Source organism: Silurus meridionalis, chromosome 14, assembly GCF_014805685.1.
Source record: "Silurus meridionalis isolate SWU-2019-XX chromosome 14, ASM1480568v1, whole genome shotgun sequence".
Classification (NCBI taxonomy): Eukaryota; Metazoa; Chordata; class Actinopteri; order Siluriformes; family Siluridae; genus Silurus; species Silurus meridionalis.
In genome coordinates, this window is record NC_060897.1 from 9240213 (window position 1) to 9260935 (window position 20723).

Consider the following 20723-nt stretch of genomic DNA (forward strand, 5'->3'; position numbering starts at 1 on the left):
AACCACAATAAGATATAACACAAGTAGACACAACTAGATAATCAAGCATAGAAGACATTATAGTGCAGTGATTGTACAGGAAGGGAGAGAATAAATATTGCATAAATTAGAGAAGATAGAGATAGTGTAGTATTAAATTACCCAGTATAAATTCAGGTTATGGACGTCTGTTTAGGTGTTATGTAATGTTAAATGTATTTATTTAGCTGAAAATAAACCCTGCTGTTTGGAGGATCTTTCCGGCAATAGATAAACAGGAATATAAAAATTAAACCAGATTTCTTTTTTTTTTTTTTTTTTTGGACAGAGCAAAACATTGAGAACTGAAACTGGACAGTTAAAAGTTAGAACTTTTTTCTTTTTTTTATTTTTTAAATCTATTTACATTTAATTTGTGTATTAGAGAGAGAGAGAGAGAGAGAGAGAGAGAGAGAGAGAGAGAGAGAGAGAGAGAGAGTGAGAGAAATGGATAAACACTGACAATAAAATCCTCTTGACTTGACTTGATATGACCTCTTGTGGTCAGACTCAGTCACTACAGTCACTCTACATACACTTAATGCATCCTCACTAAGTTATATATTTATATATTTCTTCCGCCATTCTAAATGTAATTTATTAATAATGTTTCTAGTTATTTAAATACACCCTAATTCATTCAACAAGTTCTATAAACCCATATATTGTTTTTATAAAAACTTTAATTATTCACATTCAAATTTAATTCCATAATCAAAAATATAATAATCATAGTTATCTACAATTTTGGAAACTGCCTCAGGCTAATGTCAGAATAAATTTGTAATAATAATTATAATGCCTGTATTTGGTGTATATTGTATTTTTTTATTCTTGTTTATTTTGTTTCTTGGTTTGTATTGAAATAAAACTCAAATACAGTATCTCACAAAAGTAAATTCACCCCTCACATTTCAGTACCCATTTTTAGTAGATCTTCTCAAGGGACAAACTACAGAAATGAAACTTGGATATATTTTAGAGTAGTAAATGTGCAGCTTGAATAGCAGTATAGATTTACTGTCCTCTGAAAATAACTCAACATACAGCCATAATTGTCAAAGTAGCTGGCATTAAATGAACACACACCCTAAGTGATAACAGCTGAACGTTACTTAACCATGCAAAACCACATGTCCTATTCATTATGTTTATGTTTTTGTCTGCTTGACAGGACCATACAAATTTGTGTATCTTGTATTAGAGCAGTTAATATTTGGTGCTTTGTGTACAATTTCTCTCATACTGACCACTGGATGTTCAACATGGCACCTCATGACAAAGAAGTCTCTATGGATTTGAGAATTAGTATTATTGTTCTCCACAAAAATGGCCGAGGCTATAAGAAGATCAGTAACACCCTGATACTGAGTTACAGTACAGTGGTTTTCCAAAACTCGGAACAGGGTCAATCGGAAAAGGGTCAATCAACTGTGCTTAACAGCAGTTTTCCAAAATAATTACAAACCCAAACACACCACAAAGATGACAACTGCTCTGCTGAGGAAGCTGAAAGTGAATGTGATGGAGTGGCCAAGTATATCTCCAGACCTGAATATTATTGAGACGATATACTAAAATGTGGGGGGTGTTCTCACTTTTATGTGATAATGTATGTATTGTTCAAGGACTGGGTGCATTTCACATACACACACACACACACACACACACACACACACACACACACACACACACACACACACACACACACACACACGCACACACACACACACACACACACATGCACACATGCACACATGCATACATGTACACACACATGCACAAAGGAAGAGAGAAATTATGAGATAATGAGAACACATTACACGCGATTGGAAAACGTTTTTTTTTATTAAATATATTAAAACATTTTTCTTTGGATAGTATTATATAACAGCTCAAATCAAATCAAATCTCAAATAGCTGTAAAATATTTTTACAGTTTAATTAAAACCAACGTGAGGAACTCAAATAATTTTCATAGAATATTTCAGTAAACAAATGCAGTTTAAAACAAAGAAGAATATTCAACAAAGTGACAGGTGATGTAAAGGAAAGAAAGAACTGTAACTCTGATCATAAGGCACTGAGGTTTTTACACCTGTACTTAAAAAATGTTTTTTTTTTTTAAATGAACAATATTAAAATAAAAATTTTAAAACCCCAACACAACAAGAAAAACACACATTATAGGTTATCTGAAATAAATGGATGTGGATAGAAGTAATTACACCGTGCAAACTGCTTATTACTCTTCGCATGCTTGTGTGCATTGACTGAATCGCAAATACTCTGCTCTGTATTATTAGTGACCAGAAGTCTAAAATTCACTCAGAAATGTGAGAAAGAACTGAATTATTCGTTCTTGTTCAGTAAACTCAAAGCAATTTATTTCCTGCTGATGGCTAGTACTGCCTGAATCTCAACACCACTGAAAAAAGCAACCGTCCAACAATTAACAAGAGCACATTTAAAAAATATTGCTTTCAACAATGTAAACTGAATGCACACGATGCATGACATACTCATGGCAAACCTGCAGCTGAAGGTCAAAATACAGCTAAACAGATTTAATATGAGGATCTTAGCAGTATCAGTTGCATTTTTAGATGCGATAATCTCCTACCAATTCTTTTAGACCAAACCGCATTTTCTCCACTCTGGACAAATGCAATCAAGACTACGAAAAGCAGAACCCTACTGAAACACATTAACATGTTTTGCTTGATTGAAATGAGGCCTGCTGAATTTAGAATTTATTTGTCTATGCATGTGAATGGATTTAAGGTGCACAGTTGACATCCCAGCCTTCAATTCACTGTGCTCTGGTTTCCATTGCAAGAGTCTTGTTCAGGGAACAATTCTGGGTTTTCGGCTAACGTTGCCCGGATACGCTTCTTCTCCTTGAAGCGGCCTGAGTGAGAGACTTTAACATGTCGTCCTTTGGTGGCTGTTTTGTCCACAATGCGTTCAAGACGAGCATTGAACTGGCTGTCGTCAGGTGTCTCGGTTGTACTGCTTGTCCCGGGAGGTGACTCAGCATTGTTACTGTACTCTGCAGGAACCTCATACAACTCCTTGGCCTCAGATTTCTTCTTACGAAGGAAGGTCAGCTTCCACCACGCAGGGGCTGGCTCAGCTGTAGCCATGGCCAAGGAGAGATGAGCCCTGTGGGGAAGAAGAGAATGTGTAGTACTAGTGGTATAGTGGAAAAAATGAAGAGGAAGCCAGATTTGTTTTACTTTCCTAAAGTTATGGGTAATTGTGGAAACTGCACTTAAACAGAAAAAAAGTACAGTTGTTAAGAAGTAAAGGTTAAGCAAAACTTGCTTTAAAGATCATATTTGTTCTCTATTGACTAATAACCTGCAGGACATTGTGGTTCCTAGTTCAAAATAAAATGCTGTTCGAGCAAAAGCAAAGGCTGGGAAGAAGCTTAACTTTTACAAGAAATCCAGCCCTCTTTTCTTCAGGCTCAGTGGAGTTACCTGGTCAGGATTTGCATACTGCCTCAGGTGTTTCATGATGCAAAAATCTCCTGCTCATCACATATACAATATAAACTCAGATTCAACAATTCCAGCACTGTCAATGTTCCCATTTTGACTCGTTCAACATGAGAGCTCGAATTAATTCTTTTAAAGTAAATAGATATTATTTATTAAGAGAAACCCTAATGGACACGTGTATATCTCTGTCACAGTGTACACACTGAAGTTTATAAGTTCAAGCGAGCTTTATTAGTGGTTTTCTCAAAATGATAAAACTGCAGTGGGTGCTCCTATGTGGTGCAACAGGTGCATTCTTCCTCTGTTGTCAATCACATGACTATACCAAACAAAGTTTACATGTATTTTTTACATTTCTGGTTTTTGGCAAATATACTTATCCAGAGCAACTAACAATTATCTCACTTATACGACTTAGCAGTACAAGGTTAAGGACTTTGCTCAAGGGCAGCTTGGTGGTGGTCGGACTGAAACTCATGAATTTCAGATGTCCAATACATTGGTTTCTGTGAACTCCGAAAGTGGAAAAGAAGCTGGTTAGCACCTTAGATTGGGTGTGGTGTGCTGCCCTGTCATGTAGCATTAGCAGTAGTTTAATAATGTGTTGGCAACTGCCGTGTGATTGGAAATATATATATATATATTTAGTAATAGTGCTAAAATTCAGCTAGACAGTGAGCAGACATGGCCATCATGATAAAATTCATTTTACTTCATACCTCCACCACCATTTTTGTTCTCTAGTGAGTTTAAAGCCACAATTAGCTTAAGTTAGCTATATGGAGACTGAGTTGGCGTGCAAAGCTGTTGTCTGTAAGCCGAGACCTCAAGGTTTAAGCCGATGTTGGTGACGGTGCTGTTTAATTTTTCATTGCAATTCAATCATTGCCATATGGCAGCGCTATGCTATCAGGAGATCTCCTGTTGCAAGACTCAAATTTCATAGCTATGGTAAAACTCGGCTACATGATCGCAGAATGTTAAATAGATCAAAGGAACATTATTGTTGGTAGGAGAGCTGAGTGGCCTGTACTGTAACCTGTATTATTGTACCGTAACCTGTTCCACCATACCTCAACCTGTTCTACACTTAAACTTAAGCATAGTAGTTTTATATATAAATATTATAGCATTCTACTATCTGCCATGTCCAAAACCAAACCCTGATCTTTCTCATATGTTTGTATTGAAGATCAGAGACTATAAACAAATAGAAACTGAATTAGTCTCTGATGAGTTACTGAATATCACTAAATGCTGAGTGTATGTGTGGTCTATATTCTGATTCATTCTGCCCTTTGTAGTGGTTTCTTCTGCCTGCTTGTTATGTGAATAGGTTTCACAGTGCATGGGCCTGGCTGGGTCAGTGGTTAATCATGTTACCAGCAGATAGGGCCTGTTGCTGGGGAGTTTGTTAGGCCTATAATAAAAGCACAGAAAAAAAGCAAACACACCTTGTCTCCTGCACACATACACACACAGATAAAGCTGCAGCATTGTACCTGTGTCTGTTCAAAGAAAAGGAGTGGACTTGCTATGGGTGGTTGCGCAGCAACAGAGTGGTGATTTCCATACTGTATGCTAATACGCATGGTTTCTCTGGAGGCTTGGACTTTTGGCCTTTCATGTTTGGGAAGAGACAGAAACCAAAGGTGGGCCTCTTTCAAACCAGGACCAATTTGTATTAGCTTTTATAATTTGTTATTTTTCCCATGCCATGATGTATTAGTATCTTATGAGATTCACCAGAATTTCAAATGAGATTTTTTCAACCGGATGAATAAAGATCGCAATGTCCATGTTACTTTGTTTACACAGACAATGTGTCTCTGAATCTTGTTTATGAGGCAAGTTAGAACTGGTGAATTAGTGTTTATTATCCATTTCATAAGGTTGCATCATTCATATTTCACTTAGTCAGACTTTTATTTTACATTTCCATACATTTTCATGATGCTTATCTGGTTTTTAGTTATTACTTTATGTTTTTACATTAGCATTATTGGTTTATGCAAAAATATCCCTAAATTCTTTAATTTTTTTCCATATAATTATTCTAGCTTAAATTTTTTTATCTTGTCATAGTATCCCAGTTTATTAAAACCGCAGAGCTTCTGGTGAACGATGCTGATATCAGTAATAAAATATATATCTTTTTTTATATTTCAAGTTGACATTTGTGAATATGAATACGAATATGAATATGAATGTACACTATGATGTGAAGACAATGAGAACACTTTTCAGTACTGACAGGCTGTGTCTTGATACAGTTTCCACGATCACTCTTAATAAATAACGAATCAGTTTTGGTCAATATAATGTTATTAGACACATTTATACCGTTATTAGATATAAACAGGCTTCATGACTTATGCGATGACTTCAGTTATAACTATTCTGTCAGGAATTTATTTAATGTGAAATATATCAGTTTATAGATTATCAGAGATACCGAACATAGAATAATGTTTCTAATAAGCCTCTATGCCTCTCTGTTTGAGTTTTTTTCCTCCCACACACTACACCTGACTTGTTTTCAATCAGACCCTGAGGGTATGTTTGCTCAGAAAAAGATTGCTGACCTTGGATCAAATGAGGCTTTTAATATTAAATTAATGCATGCATAAAGCCATGCTAGATCAGCAGTTCGGTTGCTCTGGTACTGCAAAAAAAGTTTTTGATGTCCATAACACAACAATTCTGTATTGCACTGATAGGTGTAAAAATTGCTGTTGCCTAATTCTGATTAATAATTTTGAACGTGACAGTGAAACATAGGGAAACTGTGATTTTATTTTATTGTTCTTATAAAAGATTACGATAAGAGACAATTACTTCCGTGCTCTAGTTTCGATGCCATTATACCTTCTAATCATGCTGTCTGATCTGGCTAATCATGCAAATCCAATAGAAATTGGGCAGCTGAAATGGTTCACAGCCATCCTGCACTACTCTATAAACTTCATATCATGAGCACCAAAAGCAATGTATTAATACAATAATGGTGCTTTTGTGTGTGCTATCATTTAAAAATCGTCTGTAGTAATATAGAACATGCCTGTTGGTTGATAAAGTGCTTAATTATTGAATAAATGTCTTCCTTTTGCAAGGGGAAGACGGAAAAGCATTAAATTAGATTGTAGATTAAAAAAAGAGCAAATGGAAATTGGGGTCCAAGCATCAGAAAAGGCAGTGTTTTACAAAGTCTGTAAACATATAGGCTTTCTTCTGTTCACTTCTTATCTCTGGAGAGATAGACCTACTGTAAATATTTACTAAATGTGGGGCAGGAAAAAGAGATTGCTCAGGCACAAAGTGAAAAGCTAGTGTTTAGAGGAGATCAAAAGCAGCCTGGTTGACCTGTATAATGACACACAGGAGATTTACCTCTTATTTGAATATGAATCTTTAGGAAGGTTTTTGGATGTGAATGAAACACTGGGCTAAAGTAGAGTTTACTTTTTTTCTGCAAAAACTCAGAGAACAATTTAGGTCTAGCTAGAATTATACTTATTGCAGAGATGTAGAAATGACTCTTGACTTTCATTGTTCACAATAATGCAGATGGTACATAACCAAGAAGAACATTTAAAAATAAACCTATTTAACTTTGGAATTCAATTCCAGTCCAAACCCACAGGTCATGGCTTAGACTGGAGAAGAGGCCTGAGCTGCCACACCATTTGTGATGTCATTTCTTTCCAGATCTATTTCTATTATTTTATTCATCAATTGTATTTTATTCATGTTATTCTAATGAAGTGCTGCTTGGTTACTGTTTCAGGACACACAGACTTATAACAAGCATTTCATGAGTGGTGGCTCCCAGTGTTCTGTGCTAGTAAGTTCAAGTTAAAAACTTACTCTGGGCAGTTAATGTGTGATCAAAGTCTCTCTTTGACCAACGGCTGACAAAGGACTGTCTCATTTAATTATATTTACCATTTTATATATATATATATATATATATATATATATATATATATATATATATATATATATATATATATATATATATATATATATATATATATGAACCTATTAGATCTACTATTTATATTATATTAAACATTAAAAAGAAAGTGGAGTAAATAATAAACTTGGGTTAAATAGGCTCTGTTGATGGATGCTTGCAGATAGTCTCACCTGTGCAAGTGAAAAGTGCGTCACAAAGGCTGTGGTTGCTGTCTTTCCTCCAGAGGTTACTAGCCTTAAGTTTAGTCCTCTCGATGGTGTTTACAGTCCGATCTACCGAGTGAGATCATTGCCCTCTGTTGATGACCTGAAATCTCTTTTTTCCTTACCTTTTCTTCTCCCTCTCTCCCCTATTCTGTCAGCTTCGTGTACACTTTTCTCTCTGACATCCAGGTGCATGTTAACAGGTGCACACTCCTCCCACTGTACTGCACACACACACACACACACACACACACACACACACACACACACACACACATATGCATGATCATAGAAAGCAAGCCAAAAAGCCCCTCCTTCTACTTGTGCTTGAGTAAATAAGGTCATAATGACAACAAATGAAGACAAAAACTAAGTGAGTCACATCTGTACCTAAACCTACACTCAGTGTGCCTGATCTTCCTGTGCCTAAACAAGGGCATTTAATTTAATCAATATAACATATAAACAGGTGCAGGGCTGTGTTCAACAGTCCACATTTTATCCACATTAAATTAACACAGAACTATAATCACTAAATCAGTTCCATCTGTCCTTAGAAACACACTGATTATATTTCCCCAAATCCAATAAAGAGACTATAATTAATCTATGCTATTTTAGTTTTCAAATGAAGTCCTTGAGTCTGTCCAGCAGAGGGCAGTCTGTCAACCACATGCCACCTGCTCAACACACACAGAGATGCAGCTTCCAATGCTGGCACACATTTCTGGCATGAGAACATATGGGGTAAATTTGGTCACTGACCAGTGACCCGGCTAGTGCCTGTGTTTAGAGTAAAGTCATTAAGCAGTTGGTTTTCTCTGTTGTAGTCAGATTTGGCCGAATGGTGGCTAGCTTAATCCTGCTTCCCGCAGTGCCCGTACCCAGACTGTAGGATTAACCTGTCAAATAGCCAAAATTATTTCTCATATAATATATTACAAATTATTATAATAAAACAATGAATAAAGTAAAAGTAAAGGTCATCCAAATAACTATTTATAAAAGTATGATAATTTATTTTGCTACAAAAACAGATCAGATGGATATTGTATTGTATTGTGTTGTATTGTATTGTATTGTATTGTATTGTGTTGTATTGCATTGAAATGAATTGTATTGTATTGTATTGTATTGTATTGTATTGTATTGTTAAGATTGCAGTTACATAAGGACCTACAGTGCATCTGGAAAGTATTCACAGTGCTTCACTTTTTCCACATTTTATTATGTTACAGCCTTATTCAAAAATAAATTAAATTAATTATTTTCCTCAAAATTCTACAACAATACCCCATAATGACAATGCGAAAGAAGTGAGTTTCAAATCTTTGCAAATTTATAAAAAAAAAGTATTCACAGCCTTTGTTCAATATTTTGTTGAAGCACCACTGACAACAATTACAGCCTCAAGTCTTTTTGAGTATGATGCCACAAGCATGGCACACATTTAGTAACACGTCCTCTCAAGCTCCACCAGGTTGGAATTCGGAAGCATCAGTGCACAGCCATTTCCCAATTTCTCCAGAGATGTTCAATCAGGTTCAAGTCTGGGCTCTGGCCGGGCCACTCAAGGACATTCACAGAGTCGTCCTGTAGCCACTCTTTTGTTATCTTGGCCATATGTTTAGGCTTGTTGTCCTGTTGGAAGTTGAACCGTTGCCCCAGTCTGAGGTCCAGAAGGCTTAGGTTTTCATCAAGAATGTGTACATTACTCTGTACATTGCTGCATTCATCTTTCCCTCGATCCTGACTAGTCTTCCAGTTCCTGCCAGTAAAAATGGCATGGCCAGGTGATGAGCAGACCTGGTTTCCTCCAGACATGAAGCTTGAAATTCAGGCTAAAGAGTTTGATCTATCTATCTATCTATCTATCTATCTATCTATCTATCTATCTATCTATCTATCTATCTATCTATCTATCTATCTATCTATCTATCTATCTGTCTGTTTTCATGATTTCAAAAATCACAATGCTAAATACAAACCAATGTTTTCATTACTATACCTATCATACACTTATAATGACGCTAGCTAGCTAGTTATTTTTTTAATAATTTATTTATTTTTCCTAATCTTATCTTATATTATCTTTATCATGCATAAGTCCTTATAGAATGCAATTCAGGATTGAGACAGAGAAAAAAATATATAGCAGGTGGATCATGGCTTACATTAAATTAACTTTGACAATGACAGTGTAATCAGAGTGATTAGATACTGTATATTTATTTATTTATTTTTAAGAAAACTGTGATGTAAATATAACAGACAATATTTTGTTACAGTGTAGTATGTTACATTCCACCTCTGATAATTCAGCTTGTTCTTACAAATGTATAACAATTCCAATGACTTTATGAAAATTCAGAGAAGGATAAAGTAATAGTTAGGAGCAGTATTAGTGTTCTGTATCTGTTCTAACAGCAACTTTTATAAGAAATCATGCAAAACTTGACACATCTCAAGACACATTATGGCACATTATGTTTGTACAAGTTTTTAATGAGATCAGGATAAATGCTGAACAGTAGAAGTTTAGCAGTATGATTTTGTGACATGCTACTTCAAATCCCAAAAAAAAGCCACAATGGTACATTTAGAGGAGATATTTGTGTCATTTACACCACTAGACACTTGAATTGACTTCTAGATTATTTAGAAGTTTGGATATACCAAATGTATAAGTGGAACAGCAAACTATGTCTAAAATGATTTATCAACTCTCTGGATGATTTGCACAGCCAGCCACAGCCTGAAGGCAGTTTAGCCACTAAGGCCTGGCTCTCGGCTTCTGTCCAGGAAAAGAATAAGGTTGGGAAATATGGGCCATAAAGGACAACTTTTTTATCTGCTCCGACATCTGCTTTTTCCATCTGCTTTTACCAATTGTTAATCGTTGTTAAAACGTTTTGGCATATTACTCCATTTGGAAATGAAATGAGAAACGATGTAGCTCTTTAGCACCACAGCACTGTGAAAAGATCAGGGAGGGCATTGTTAGGGTTTGTATGCCACCTTGTGGATACACCGGGTCGTACATCATAGTTAAATTTCCTCTATATGTGGTGAAGGACAAGCTTGTCTATTGACGGAATGTTCACGACTTGATCTTCACTTCAGCCACAAGGTGGCGTGTGACACACAAGTTTCAGGCAAAAGAAATTTGCAAGACACTGCACATTGTTGGTGATGGTTTACAACAGACTGACAGTTGAATTTCCAGAGAAATATTGTGTACATTTTTTCATTTGTTTTTTTTTTCTTTCTCTAGTCTGATTTTTTCTGCACTATTTTTTTCAACAACAAATTCCCCCCAACCACACACACCCACACACACACTATCTATGATCTTTGTATGGACGTGTTACTAAATGTGGCAAAGGAGGGACTGATAGTGGTGGTGTCCATCAATCAACATTTCTCCTTGTCAAACACTCACCTCTCCCCCATCACCTCTCTTTTATCCACCTCCTTCAAAACCGGGAAAGAATAGAATCTTGCTCACATGTCCTTCAACACAATATCATATAGCCAAACCGAAGAAAGTGGAGAACTCACTATTTTCCACTCTGTGAGGCTCTGCTTCAAACCTCTCACCACTTACATTTGCTCAGGTCAATTTGTCAAACTGAAATCCAATACATCTCTGTTCAGGCCTTTTGCCAGGGTGGACAGGGTTCCCTTCCCTGACTTCACAGTGCTGAGTAAATACTGACAACGAAATTTAAGAAAACAGATAATTAAAAGACATCAAATAATGCATACGTTGTTTATATTTAAATGGTAACTAGATGCCCTTAATGGTGTATAATTGATCCACATTTTTAAATTTCCTATTTTTTTATAGGATTTAGCTTTCCTTCAAAACAGTCAATGGAAATAAACTTGCAAACTTATCAACAAATGTTAAATATCTTGTTTCTTTTTCAGAATACAGCAAGAAAATACAGAAACCAGGCAAAAAAAGGAAGTGTGCTTTTTAAATAACAAAATAAGATAATCCTAAATATTAGTTTAATGCTTAAATTCAAGTAGGTGTATAGTGTATGGTTAAAGCAGCAGTACACATTTTATTTTACTAATTAGTTTAATTAATAGTTTGTATTCACTTTTATTGATCACCAAGCCCCATTCCTTTATTTAGCAAATAAAATCTGTATGTGTGACCAAAGCCACACATGTTATAGTTTTATGTGGGTGTAATTTTACAATTATGTGCAAAAGCATGGAGAATTTTCACGACACTTATGATAATTATATAACCTAACAGATGCTGAAATGCATTTGAAATTGTGTACTTGAAAGTATCGACTACTGATACTATTTAATAAATTAATACAAAAAACTTTACAAATGAAGAAGAAACATGACATTAAAAAAGATTCATGCATTACAAACAAAAGTGCTGGATTGGGTACAGTGCTTCCTGATGCTAGTAAGCTAACTCGATCAACATTTCTGTTTTGGTGTTTTTTTAATTTAAACTGAAAAAGTTTTTTATTTGGAACCAAACACAAACAGTATCCTAATTCATTTACATGTTACTGTATAGTGGACTATTTTATCTGGTTTCTTTTTGCTCTTTTGCCCTCTATATCAGTTCCATGGTGCATGATGGGACAGATCAGTGTTACAAGGTTCATTGCTCCAAATTTCATTTATTTGGCAAGTACACGTTATTTCCCAGTATGAACACAGTAGGCAGTTATACACACTCTCATAACAAAAGTGCATGTAGTGGTGCATGTAATCTACTTTTAAAAGCTTTAATTTGCAATGTAATTATGGGCCATTATTTACTTGCCTATATAGCTCGATGGCGCTTTTTATTCCCTAAGTTTCCACTCACATAACACACTGAGTCCAAGTTACTTGTATTATGCACAGTCACCACTTGTTTTGGAGTTGTTCACGTTTAGACTTAAATCCCTTCCATTCAAGTAACCAGATAAAAAAAAAGCAATAATATTTCATATTCATAGTTCATATTAACAACAATATGAACTAAAAACTATAATTTATAATAATGGTAGGCCGTGGTTTCCACTGCCTGTAACATTGCATACTAGCTATGCTTTATCTTGAAAAATGTTTTAGAAATAATGTTCGAATGCACACTATTGTAATAACCATGTAAAAGCTAAATATATAAAGGTCCAAAACACAGAATGTACTTTGTACAGTGTCTAAAACAGTGTGCATGTGAGTGTAGAGATTTTTGCAGAAATGAGAACAGCTAGCAGGCTAATTAGAGCCACGGCACTGCTTGGTTATTTATTGTCCTGAAGTTTGCTGCTGTTTAGAGGAACTTGCTCAGTCGCCCCGACCGCACCTCGGGCTCATTTCACGAGATCTGCCGCCTTGAAAAGGGTTAAAGCCGAGCGGCAGCCATCACTTTAATCATAATCAACGCGCCTAAAGAGGAGTAATGGACGGCGCGCGCTCTGCTCCGCCCCAGATTAGAGGCTCATTTGCATAACGCCTTTCTTCACGCGCTTCTACCCGAGCTCAGGCAGGCGTGGCCCGCGGGCCGCCGTGACTAATGGCCGCTCGCGCAGAGCTCAGTCCGCGCGCCACACGGCCCTGCGCGAGAGGCACTGATTGATGGCCTGACGGGGGAAATAGTGCAGAACTTTTTTTTTTAAATAGGGGTGCAAGAGGTGTTTAAAAACCGGCGTAATGGAGAAATATGAAGCCGTAAAAAGAACGGCAGAGGAGAGGAGAGGGCAAGAAAGAAGGCCTGGGAGACAAGTGTGTTTGTGCACGCATGTGTGGGCGTGGGCATGGGCATGGGATTTTGTTCTGGTAGTTTTGGTAACACGAGGAGAACTTCATATGGGAATACCTGCAGATTTCATAAAAAAAAAAAAAACTTTGGTTACTAAGGTTAAGTTCAGGGTTACTAATCTAATTTGTTTATATATATATGTGTATATATATATATATATATATATATATATATATATATATATATATATATATATAATGGGACATGCCTATAGAATATCTTTTACGAGAATATATAACGCAAATATATAATGCAAAATTGCTAAATTGATTCACCTACAGTAAAAGTGTAAAAGTACACTATGCACCCCATTAGGATAAAAATATAGTAAATGCACAAACAGTGTATGTTTTAGGGTAATGAAAAAGAAAGATATTAGTTATATCAGTAAATACAATACAAGAATAGAAGGCAAACGTGTGTATGTGAGTGTGCAGTATGGGACAGGGTGAAAGAGGGCACAGGGGAGTGGATTGTGACTTAACTAGTCTCCTACATTCTGTGTGACGCAATGCTTCCATTCCATCCGAATCTGCACTTTCACACCAATCCATCAGGCTTGATCATTCTCAATGTCATCATCATTATCGTTGTCATTTGGATTACCACAGGCAAACCGTAGGCTTAATGTTCATAGATGGATCCACCTGAGCTATTTGGCATTCTGAACATATCCCTGTCTCTGGGTTATACAAGATGTCTGCTGGCAGTACAACATTTCCTGTTATTCCAGAAATGAACATCTAGCTCTACAGTGTGACTTAATCAGTCCTTGGGGGTCCATAAAACAAGACAGGGTTGTGTTTCTGAATGAGTCGCAGTCCGTGCGGGCCTAGATATTTGCCCCAGTTGCAAGTTGTGATCCTTTCTGTAAGCCTTGGTCAGCAATGCAAAGATTCATCATTGAAATATGCACACCAATTTAATTCACAATGGAAACAGTCAGAAGAGCATAGAAAGCAAGTATGCCGATACTTTGACGCAGTCAGATTCCCAGTGAATGTGATTTCTCTTTCTGTTTAATGAGACTTTAATTTTCACAGTCACATCTAAAGTCCATTTCAAGCAATTTGAGAGCAGTTTATAGAGGCAAAATAATCGACTGCGGAAAAAGTCACCATCACTACACAGCCTTTATAATTTCATTGACATTCATTATTAAATGTACCCTGCATACTGCGGTTACTCCCACATGCATGCGACTTCAACCCCCCACTTCCTTCGCCCACATCCACTTACACGCCGCTAGCACGGTGTCCGTGTACTGTACGTCCCTCGAGTGCACTTGAGTGTGTTTGTATGCAGATGAGTGTGTAATAAGGCGGAATAATGAATTCATTACATGCTATCTGACACCATTACCATAATAATGCCAAACACATACATCAGCGCGCCTTCAGCTGCACACCCCACCTCACTTAGCTGGACACATGAATCATGTGAAACACCAGACCAGAACGAAATCGAGAGAGAGATAGAGAGAGGGCTAGTCGTACCTCATCTTACACTTTGCAGTGTAATGGAGAGAGGTTTGGGTGAAGCAGTTTAATACAATACATTGGCACTGATTTACTGATTGTATTTACATTTACACCATTCGGCAGATGCAATTATCCAGAGTGTCTTACAGAACTATGATAAGTACAGCGAGCAACAAACATGGTGCAAGTTAGAATTATTTTCTTTTTTAATGATTGCTTATTTAAGTGCTTAGTGAAAGTGTGCCTGGTGTGTCATTATTAGTACAATTACAAAAGACAAATATCATCTGCTGATGAACCGTAATTGGATAACAACAGCATGGACCACACACAAACCTCCGACATGAGTCATTCTGCATAAACCTCAGCGGGAACATTCATATGCTGAGATAGATATGAAACATTAGCAGAAGAAATGGTGTAGATTTTTTCTTGCCCCTCATCTTTTGTCAGTACCGTTTAATAATTTGGTCACAGAGTGACAGGGTTAACGTCCTATCTGCTGTAGGCCTATCTCCTGTAAATGGCCAAGATCTATTACAGCTATGAAAACATGGTATCACTCATTTATATTAAAACCCGGTGTCATCGGCTGCTGAACAGTGCGTAGGCTGATGCTTAACTGTCTCACCATATTGGTAGGACGTGCTCTTGCAAGTGAGGATGAAAGAAATGATGCAAAAGCACGACATTTTGAAAAGCAATCATTTCAGTTTAGGCATCTAGGAGATGAACTAAGTGTGCAGTTCATTGTTTAGGATTCACACAGCGCTTCGGGGTGAGAAATTCGGATTAATAAAGTGAAATAAATGAGAATGACGGATGATGTTTGTCTGCGTTTTGGGTGCGTGTCATGCAAATGTTTTTCAGAAATGTCTTGGAGAACTGATTTGCTTTGAAAAGTCCACAGAAAGACTAGAGTGGAGTGCGACTGGATTGAAAAAATATATATTTACAATGAAACCATCTACTTCAAATGGTACTTTGAAAGCTAACAGTAGGAGTAGAAGCATTTCACAAATATTTTCACCTTTTAGACACTTTACATGTTATGTCTGAACATGTTTCTCATGTTTTCTTTTTGTTTTGTTTTTTTACACATACTCACACATTACTGGCATAATCACATGTGAAAACACCCAGTGTATGTGATTGTTCCAAGAGTCAGTAGGAGTGATGTTCCATAGTGCCTAGAGATCTGAAATCTCTTGGCAGCGACTCGAAAATCAAGTCAAGTGATACACTAACAGCTGTCTTCATTAATATGACTAATTAAAATGCAACATCCCTTATGGCTTGGTTACCAGATGTGATTGAATATGACAGTGATCAAGTTGTCAAAAAAAAAAAGTTTTATTCCAGTCATGCACTTACACACCACGTCACACAAAAGGCCGGTCTGTATTCTGTAACACACATACACCATGGAAACAACTTCAGCCCAAACTTACATCCTGTCTCCAGTCATCCTGCTAAGAGTCATGTTTCTGCTTCCAGTCACCAGAACCCTGCCAATCAATGATGTCCAAATCCCACTGCGAGCATGTGTGTGGGTGTGTGTATATGTGTGGGTTTGTGTGTGTTTTTAAGGAAGTGAGAGACATAGTACACATGGCCTGCTGACCTGGAACTTCCATTTATTACACACGTGAAGTCAAATTGACCGTCCTAAAGGCTGTGTGAAAATACAGGCCAGAAACCAGGCAACTATTGACATTGCACAGAGCTAAAAGTGTGTATATGATTCATAGTGGACAAATAAACTCCTGACAGATCGAGTCGGTCAGCCAGAACAGAAACCTGGGCTTTCTTTAATCATAAGTGTACGCTTTTTATCAGTCTGTAACAGGTCAAAACACTAGCCAAAAAGAATCCTATTTATTATTGCTGTAATGTGTTCTCACTATTGCTTGTGTTTATATTGACGCTTAATAATATTCAAAGAGTTACAGCAAAGTACAATTTATTTTGCCATGCTGTATTCCCTCTTAAACTCTTTTGGTGTAGGGTTTAACATCCACTTAACTGATGTTCTTTAAACCATTTAACATTTTTTGTTTTATTTTTCACTTGTATCATCATAATATCTCAGCAGTGCGATAATGCTTAAAGGATACAAATTAAAGTGAAACCCTGCAGATTCCAGTCCAAGCCATAGCAGCTTCTTCACCAAGGGTTTTATATCGTTTATGCAGTGGGGGGATAATGTGTAAGAAATTAAACATGTCATTTCAACCACTGATGCCACAATTGAATCATAAATGTTCATTTAAAATGTATTAATAGATTGCAATTTGTGTTTTTTTAAACAATTTCTAGTTACATTTAATGTTGTTTAATGTCTGTAAAACAATTTCCTGTTATCACTTGCACTGTAGCAGCTATAAAAAGTTGGTCCCTCATCATCCCTTCTTTTTTTAATCTCTCTCTCTCTTAGCATTAAAAAGAATTCAAAGGTAACATTAGCTCAAAAACAGTATGAATATTCTTATGTCCCTTAGACTTTTAAGACCATTACAAACCGCAGATTGTCTTTAAATTTTTTTTTAGTAAACCTCATCATATCAATTACACCTTTGACTTTGTTAAGTAACATTTTTTTGTTTATTATTAGCCCTCCATTATGGAGCTGCTCTGCCATACAGGTCCTTGTTAATGAGTTACTGCATTACTACAGAAATGATAACATATTAGTACAAGCTCATTGATATAAACCACAGCTTTTAAATTACAGTTGACGTTGTTGGCAGAGCTGCTGTTATAGAATTTAACACCTTCTGACAAACCTGATTTAAAGATTTGACATATTTTTGGTATAAATCATTATATCTGTTCTAAGGATAGCATTTAATTTCTCAGTGGTCGAACTATTCGATGGTGTCAGCTAGCAAATAATTATGAGCTGCAAATGCTACCAAACCTTTTAAATGAAAAGGGAGGCTTTGCAAGCTAAACATGTAGTAGCTAGGTAGTTACTTAGTTAGTTAGTAAGTTAGTTATAGTTAGTTAGTTGTTCCCACAGCCAAATCTGTCATCTCTCTTCTTTCCTCTGTTTAAATTCAGATAGCAGCTAATCTATGGAAAAAATAAACTGTACACATGACGTAGAAGCAGAAAGTGTGCCACTCATGCCCAGTTCTATTTAAATTGCTCCTAACATGCTCCTAACCACTAACATGAATTTGTTTTAGCCTTAGACACGTAATTATGACATTTGAAATAAACATTTTTGTCATCTTTCATTCTTACTAATGAATTTAGTTTCAGTCATTTTACTGCACTGTAATTTCAGAAATGCAAGCAAAATATCTTGTTCCACTCATTCCTTTCCCTTCTTATTTTCTGGGCCACAAAAAAGTCACAAATACAAGAAACTGTTTCAGTGGATATTTCAAAACAAGGCAGAAATAAAAAACCCCAGGCATGACTTAACATTTATTCTGAGTCTTTAGCAGATAATAGCTTTTAGCCTGGGGAGAAAGTTCACACTGGCATCCTTCATCATGGGTACTTTTCTAGAAGAATTTAATTACAGTGGGGAAAAAAGACTTAAAAGACTCACTCACGTGTCGGCTGTTTTACTGGTAACAAAGTCTACACTGCAGAACTCTCAGTTTCTGTAGCACAGGAACATTTAATATATAAAAATTTTGTAATCTTACCAGGAGTGCACAGATAATGACCACAACTAAATGCTTTATTCATTTAAATTTAATACAAACTCTATTAAGCACCTTTAATTTTATATTGACACACATAAATATCTGGGGTCCAACTCAAAGAAGATCAATATTGACATGCATTGGCCTATTTATGGTCAGGGAAGGAATTTACAAAGTTTGTGTAAATTGTCTTGTTTCATGGTGAATTGTTGTCCTTGTAACATAAAATTGTTTGACAGAGATATGATTCTTTCTCCTTTTCAGCTTTCTAACTTTGTTCTTGGCCTGCTTTTCGTGTGTATTTCAATTAATAAACATGATTTAAATTTAATGCCAATGCAAAACATTTCATATTTTGTTTTATATAGACTTTTTTATATAGACTTAAACCACAAAATTATTTAAAGAAAATACCACAAAATTATTTAAATACAAACCATCTTTTATTGCGCATTTCACTCATTAACTCACGTTGCGTTTTAATGATAGTAACTAATCCACATGCAATGCAAACACCCATGCAAGCAGACACACAAGCACGCATAGAGCAGTTGCCAGATGTCTTTTCCAGTCTCTTGTCGCCAGCAGGACTTTCTGTACAAACAGCAGGGGTCACTCGGCAGCCCTCCGAAAGATCAGAGGTCAGGTTCCCAGCATAGGGTAACCATGGAGACAGCATCTGGAGAATGGCAGCTAGGGTGGAATTCTCTTGCCCTTTCAATCTGTCCACCATTTCGAATCCCCACCCCCCCACACACATACACACACATAAACACACACAGAATAATATGCCAAATTTGAGGTTTTTTTAAACATTTCTATATGTTATGCTTTTTCAAATGAATCACATTGTAGTTGCAATACTTTAAAGCAATGCCAGAACAGTTTAGTTGTATCAGTACATAAAGCACACCCAACACACATATACACACACACACAAATATATATTTATATTTGTGTTGACTATATTTCCGGTGTCCTTCTTTTTGGATTGATTAACACACACACACACACACACACACACACACACACACACACACACACACACACACACACACACACACACACACACAATTGCACATATGCACACACACAGATTTCATCCCTCAGGCCCCGGCAGCGGAAGAGCACAGAGTAAACCGACGTCTGCCGTCCTTCCTTTAGCAGTGTAGTGGAAAATGTTCCCACTCACCGAAACCCAGGCTTGTGGAACAGAGAAGCCTTATGCCTTTTTTTTGAGCAGTGACCATTTCACCATGCCTGTAAGAGGACATCAAAGGTCAAAGGTCAGCGCTGCCAAGAGTTTGGGGTGCAAAGCTAGAACAGCTTGCTGGGTGGCCTTCTCTTTCAAAGAACATTACTGTCTAATGCCAAAAAACGCGATTACAATCGACAACATTCATTAGCATTAGCAGCTAATGCAATTACATGCTATATTTGTATGATGAAATGTGTGCATTCACAGACGCAGCATGGACTGGGGTTTTAAACAAAAGAGGGCATGTTTTTATGCTGTCATCTGAAACTGAAGGAGAACATGTCTTTAAAAATGTATACAAAGTTTGAATACTAAACTGTCAAAAAACTTTGCCTTGATGAAAATGTATTTAGTTTGTATGCTTTCTAGACTGGCAATTTACCATTTTAATACTTATTTAGTGTTTTGGCAGGTGAAACATCCTGAAATGTGTACTGATTTGGAAATCTATCTTGGAGCATGCAAATAACAGTTTATGTAAAAAAAATAAAAAATAATCTGATTGCATTTGCATTTAGAGAAGTACAGGCTTATGTCAGTAGTGCAGTTATTGGTTTTCTCTTGATAGCTCTAAACTTTGTAATATGGGAAGCGGATTTTTTACAGTGCACATTATTAGAGCTTTATGAAAGACATAAATTTGCTGGTCTAAAAAGATCACTGTTGATCTAGGAGTTCAGCAAATTTCACATGTATATATAACACCACGTTCATGAAGAGATCAATTTAAGCATTGACATACAGATTGTGTGGCCTTAGGTTTCAATATTTTTTTCTTAATAATAAATGTATCATTGAAACCTATGTATTATTATGTGCAGCTTG

The 20723-nt window shown here is 36.4% G+C and overlaps 1 protein-coding gene and 1 long non-coding RNA gene across 2 annotated transcripts in view; both read right to left on the bottom strand.

The window, feature by feature from the left end:
• Window positions 1–1804: 1804 nt before the first annotated feature.
• On the bottom strand, window positions 1805–7922 carry prr15la (proline rich 15 like a). Its single transcript, XM_046865469.1, has 2 exons — window positions 7674–7922; window positions 1805–3183 (listed from the first exon to the last, which is right to left on the bottom strand). Exon 2 carries the CDS (start codon window positions 3162–3164, stop codon window positions 2826–2828), a length of 339 nt encoding a protein of 112 aa, XP_046721425.1. The 5' UTR covers window positions 3165–3183; window positions 7674–7922; the 3' UTR covers window positions 1805–2825.
• Window positions 7923–19102: 11180 nt separating this feature from the next.
• Window positions 19103–20723, bottom strand: part of LOC124396364 — a 4541-nt gene continuing 2920 nt past the window's right edge. Inside the window, exons 2-3 of the long non-coding RNA XR_006927763.1 lie at window positions 19833–19900; window positions 19103–19362 (exon numbers count right to left, since the gene is read on the bottom strand). This is a non-coding gene — a long non-coding RNA (uncharacterized LOC124396364). The remainder of the gene's footprint in view (window positions 19363–19832; window positions 19901–20723) is intronic.

Bases quoted from the DNA above. Each gene is read 5' to 3' on its own strand.
- prr15la (XM_046865469.1), bottom strand. From the start codon at position 3,164: ATGGCTACAGCTGAGCCAGCCCCTGCGTGGTGGAAGCTGACCTTCCTT.